Source organism: Macrobrachium rosenbergii, chromosome 54 (assembly GCF_040412425.1).
Source record: "Macrobrachium rosenbergii isolate ZJJX-2024 chromosome 54, ASM4041242v1, whole genome shotgun sequence".
Classification (NCBI taxonomy): Eukaryota; Metazoa; Arthropoda; class Malacostraca; order Decapoda; family Palaemonidae; genus Macrobrachium; species Macrobrachium rosenbergii.
Genome location: NC_089794.1, coordinates 11789146 through 11794668, shown reverse-complemented (window position 1 = coordinate 11794668; position 5523 = coordinate 11789146). Strand labels below are relative to the sequence as shown.

Below are 5523 nucleotides of genomic sequence, written 5' to 3'. Positions count from 1 at the left end.
TTGTATTTAAGGAAACGGCTAAGATCATAGATCATGCATTTAGGGAAAAAGCTAAGGTCATAGATCGTATATTTAAAGAAAAACAAAGTTCATAGATCATACATTTCAGGAAAAAGTCAAGACCATACATGGGGCATTTAAGGGAACAGCTAAGACCATAGATCGTGCATTTAAGGAATGGTGTATCACAGGGAAAGCTTTTCGCAGCTAACACCATGGTAATATGAGAAACTTCAAGAATTCATGTTTCATCATAGTTTCTGGCTTCTCTGAAATCTAATTGTCATAGCAAAAACATTTAGTAATTTATAAATCTCTCTCTCTCTCTCTCTCTCTCTCTCTCTCTCTCTCTCTCTCTCTCTCTCTCTCTCTCTCTCTCTCTCTCTTTTAATCCCTTTTCGCCACCTGTTGGCAATAATCCCAATTACTCGTCATAACTCAATTTCAATCCCTCTGTTTCCGTCAGTCCTTGAGTTAAAACTATTTAGCTTTCCGAAACAAGTGGTACTGAATTGTTTATGATAGGATCTGAACGTTTTAGTTGTATTCGAGAGTTATATACGTATTTTGTTTTAGATTTATAGAACTGGTATTCTCGGCAGGACCACAGGAGAAGGTTTGTATGTTTTTCTTCCCTTTCAAATTTGACGCATGTTTACGTGTAAACAGCTGGTTGCCATCAGAATGTTAAAGTCGTGGTAAATCTTCGTTACGTTGAATTTTTGCTTTTTTGTCCATATATCTTATAGGTATGCATGACCCAAGTGTTTATCCTACGAGAACCTTGTGTTTCATGGGTTCTGGACCATTATTGTTGATTATAGCCTATATTGTTTTTCGTGTTGACCCACACCTCGTGTAGAAAAATCACGAAGGGGGCACCACTGGGGATCCTGGGTATTTTGGTTGGGGAAAAACTAAAACGAGAATGGTAAGAAATGCATATATTACAAGGTAACCGCCTTCAATGCTACTACTGGATATTACTACCGATTATTCCATAATCAGCAGTCATCTCCAGACAGATTATCTGCCTCGAAGATATGACAAAGGTATTACTTGGGGTCATATGTGGTCCTTCAATTTCTCACCAAATTCAGAAACCTTTTATTTTTACGATTGCCCATCTCGTGTTTAATTTCTGACCATTTTTGCTGATACAGACTATTGGTTTGTGTTTTCCAGGCCCCCTGTATTTGATGATTATGGTGGGTTATTGGGAGTAAAATACACAAATGCATCTTAATCTAACCCTCTTAACCAAACGCAGCCTAATGTGTTGTGTCCTGTACTTTACCTTGACCTATCTGACTTAGAGCACTGTACTTACAACCCCTTTAACCTTCCTGGCCCTTAATGTACCTTAATAGCTGTTACTTGACTTATTTTGTTGGTAATTTTGCACTCAGTATTTTATCAAACTACAAATGAAAAAGCCAGACTTCTCAGTGGTAGGCTATGGTTACCACCAAGTTTTTGCAAAGCAGTGTTAAACTGCTGTCTTTGCATTTTGATGATGTATGTAAATTGATCAAATAATTTGTCAGGCATTCGTGACATAAGACTGGGGTTTCTAGTGGGTAAAGTTAAAAATGAATGAAGGGATAAAACTTCATGAAATTAATTGTTTTATACTTTTATTTTACCCTCAAAATGTATTGTAATGCTTTTGAACATTGTTCCCTGTCGAAAAAAGCAATATACAAGGGCCTGACAATTCCTAAACGCAACAATCAACTTACAAAATTATTATACATTTATTGGTAATTGTGTACGTTTTGAATCACTTGCCCTTCCTACTCCATAAAGGAAAAACACTAAAATTATGATCACTCGAGCTTTGTTGATGTTGAATTTCACGCTTGCAAGAAATTAGCTAATATATATCAACCTTCCAAAAGGCTGGATTTCATAGGTAGTGTTACTGGCAAGATAGAAAATCCTAACCTTCCAATCGTTCCTAACCTAACCTAACCTAACCTATTGCTAGAACTTGATCCTCTAACTTATCAAAATGGCAGAAATAGCACTTGGAAGAGATCGTAATGGAACTTGTGCCTTGATACCCGATTGATGTCTTACACGGTGAACACTTTAATTTATCAAAGACGCTGCAACCTTCTCAATTTTTTTTTCTGTTTTATAAAAATATTATTTTAGAGATAGTCCACTTGTCACTCTTGATAATTCTGAAATGCAACTAAACAGTCATTTTAATTTAACGCTTAGTATATGGTATTGAAATTTAGAATTAATTAGGAAAGTTATGTTTTTTTTAATTATTTATTAACCTTAATTGTAATAACTGGTAGTTTTATATTACAACTGCATGAATACAATACTTGTAATTTGTAAATCCATAATATTTTTCACAACCCTTTACCAAGGGAGGTCTTAGTTGTCAAGGTATATACACTTACTAGGTTTACCAAGGCTTTACTGTCTTCACACATTTGGAGGGCCATCTTCTTGCACAGAGTTCCTTACCTTGCCTTTGTAACCCGGGGCATAAAAGTTGGGCTAACCTCTCCCACCTAATCGAAACAAATTGTTGTTATTGAGGGATGGGATGTGATTTCATCCAGTGAGAGGGGTCTGCTAAGGTTGGGTGGTTGGTTTGTGCGAAGCAGCACCGCAACATCTTCATGAAGGCAAGGCTAGGTAGGTTAGGTAGGGATGGTACTATAGGCTTTTGCAGGTAATTCTATTGGGAGAAATAAAATTTACGCGAGTTTTTGTCGTCCTTGATATTCTGTGACAAACTTGAACCATTTATTGTGGAATTCAAAGCTTAAGCGTAGGAAAGGTTGATAAAAATGGGCATTGCATATCACAGCCAGGTAACATGAGTATTCTTGCACATTAACTGAAACATTTGATCTGATATTATCCCTACTGGGTATCCATGAAGCTACTAGGACAGGGGCCCAGCTGACATTTATCACCTACTACTCTTCCAAACCATCATCATCTCCTTTTCATTTTTATTCTTATCTGCATATGGAACCAATGGAATTTTCATTGTCGTATCATTTCTTAGTCCATCTTGCCATCTGACTCCAAATATTCCTTTGACAGATTTATTTTCAAATTCAGAAAATATTTTTGAATGTTTTCATTGTCATAAGAAGAGTCATGCCATAGCAAGATTCACATAGTACTAGATTTATGTATAATCCTACTTTTATATGAAGTTTCAGGCTATTTGATTTCAAAGCTTATTCCGCTTGCCCATTGATTGATTGTCCTTTATAGGATTTCACCAAATTCCATTCCAAGAGGAGCTGTACTGTATATCATTGTTACTAAATATTTGAAAGATTTAAGTTTGGAATATTCAAGATTGAACATAATTAAGTAATCAGTATTCAGTATTATTTTTTTGCTTTTACTGAATACCGAAAGTGAATGAGAATGAAGGTTTGCGTCAGTTCTGATTTTATATTTTCATATCTCTTAAACTTTTCACTAAGGGTCGGTATTCTTTTCAGGTGGGGTCCAAAACGAAGGTCGTGGCTATCACTGTGAGAACCAGGTGCTGTTTTTCTTGGTACACACAATATTTCCTCAGAAATTTCCAAAGCAATGGACTCTATGGGTAATTTTGCTCCTGGTAAAGAATATCTCCTGGCTAATCCCAGTGAATCGGTGAGATTTCAGGTTGTTGATGATAAAGGATGCAAAGCTTCCCACATTGGCAAAGTTCTTCACCTGAAAAAGCCATCATGGGAGGAGTTGCAAGCCAGGGTAAGCAAGCCATTACTGTACCCAGTGATTATTGTCAGACCTTTGGAACCAAGTAACAAATTAACAGAAGAGTACTGCAACGACGAGTCTCCTCTGCCATACATGAACAGAACAATAATGCTACGTGTATTTTGTTACTTGTCTGTGAAAGAGAAATTTATTGTAATGCAAGTCTGTAAAACCTGGGCCAGATGGGCTATCTACCCATCACTTTGGAAGACAGTTCAGATCAATCACAAGAAAATAAATCCCATGCATTTAATGGGTATAGTTCGCCGTCAGCCAGACACCCTGGATTTGAGCTGGGCCAAAATACGGCATGGGCAGTTATTGTGGTTATTAAAACGCCTTCCGCAGCTACGCAAGCTTCATCTTCAAGGTCAAAGCTGGGAAGTAGTGGAAGCCCTAAATAGTACATATTGCCCGTTTCTCGACGTGCTCGACATTTCTCATTGTGGAAACTTGACAAGTATTACACTAAGCAGGTTGCTCTCAGTACCCGTGAGCATTCATTCATTCTACGCAGACTTGGCCACAAGGTTGTGTTCGCTGAAAGAGCTACGTTTAGCTGGGACTCTAATTGGCGACGATGGTTTGTATTGTGTTACGAGGAGTCTGCCCTCGTTGACATGCCTTGATTTAAGCAGCTGCCAGAATTTGACGGATTTCTCAGTGGCAATCCTTTCCCACCCTGAAACGCCTTTGAGTTATAATTTGTCATCTCTGGACATAAGAGACTGTAACAAGTTAACGTTTGCTGCCCTCACGTACTTTCAGTTTTTCCCTTCAATGAAGAAGTTGGCTATTTACCCTTGCCTACAGATCCCGCTCAGGTTAATCCGGAACTGGGGCAGACGCAATGGCTATGCTGTGACCGATGACAACATTCTGGAGAAAAATAATGCTTCCACCAAATAAACCTACTCACTTAGATCTTTGCCCCGTTATTACGGTGCTAGCCACCATTCGCAATCACCAGCATTGAACTGCAAAGTTTCCTTTGCTTTCAACATTGATTGGTGCCTACGCTGTTCCAGACTCACAATATATTTTTTTTATTCCTACATCCTCGCTACATCGGTAGACTAACAGATGGAGGCCAATACAAAGCGACATGAGTAAATATATATTGACTAACTCTGGTATCGAACAAATATGGAGGATGTAGAAACTTAAACACAGTTGAGTATAAAATTTCAAATCTCAGATTGGCTGGGAATGGTGTAATAGTGGGGTTATTGAGTGCTTTGCAATGCATTATTCTATACGATCGACAAATTCATGCAAAAGAAGCGATATTATAAATACGATTGAATCAGCAGGGCTGAGGATATACGCACGAGTTTTTTTTTATCCGATATAATACTGTTTAGAACAGTTGTAAAGTATTTTTTAGTGAACATTTTACTTTTGCCATGTGATTTGGATTATTTTTAAGTCGACTGAATAAAACCTTACCACTTGTTCTTGGAATGTTTTACCTTTTATTGAAATGAAAAAAAATTGTTTAGTATTGATGACTATCAATTATAGCTTAGAACATTGGTTTAACGTATTATGAAAAGGTTGTTGTCATATTAGACGTTAATATTACAAGATAGAAAGGAAGTGAAGGTTTACTGTATTTAAAAGACTACTGCCTAGCCATTGTGATCTGGCTACATTGATTTTACTGTGAGGATGGAAATTCATTCTCTTGAATCACATTAAATTTCTGTTGATAAAGCTATTTTATGCAATGCTTGCTAGTAAAACTAGAACTTGTTAACAACTATT

General features: G+C 37.2%; 1 protein-coding gene across 2 annotated transcripts; it reads left to right on the top strand.

Moving 5' to 3' along the window:
- The first annotated feature begins 461 nt into the window (after nucleotides 1-461).
- Nucleotides 462-5210, top strand: LOC136834744 (lysine-specific demethylase 2B-like). Of its 2 annotated transcripts, none has more exons than XM_067097339.1 (2): nucleotides 462-616; nucleotides 3492-5210. In XM_067097339.1, the coding sequence occupies exon 2, from the start codon at nucleotides 3586-3588 to the stop codon at nucleotides 4663-4665; it is 1080 nt and encodes a 359-aa protein (XP_066953440.1). In that variant the 5' UTR covers nucleotides 462-616; nucleotides 3492-3585; the 3' UTR covers nucleotides 4666-5210. The 2 variants fall into 2 exon arrangements, with proteins under 2 accessions (XP_066953440.1, XP_066953441.1); XM_067097340.1 differs by lacking the exon at nucleotides 462-616 and adding an exon at nucleotides 625-698.
- The last annotated feature ends 313 nt before the right edge of the window (nucleotides 5211-5523 follow it).

Bases quoted from the DNA above. Each gene is read 5' to 3' on its own strand.
- LOC136834744 (XM_067097339.1), top strand. From the start codon at position 3,586: ATGGACTCTATGGGTAATTTTGCTCCTGGTAAAGAATATCTCCTGGCT.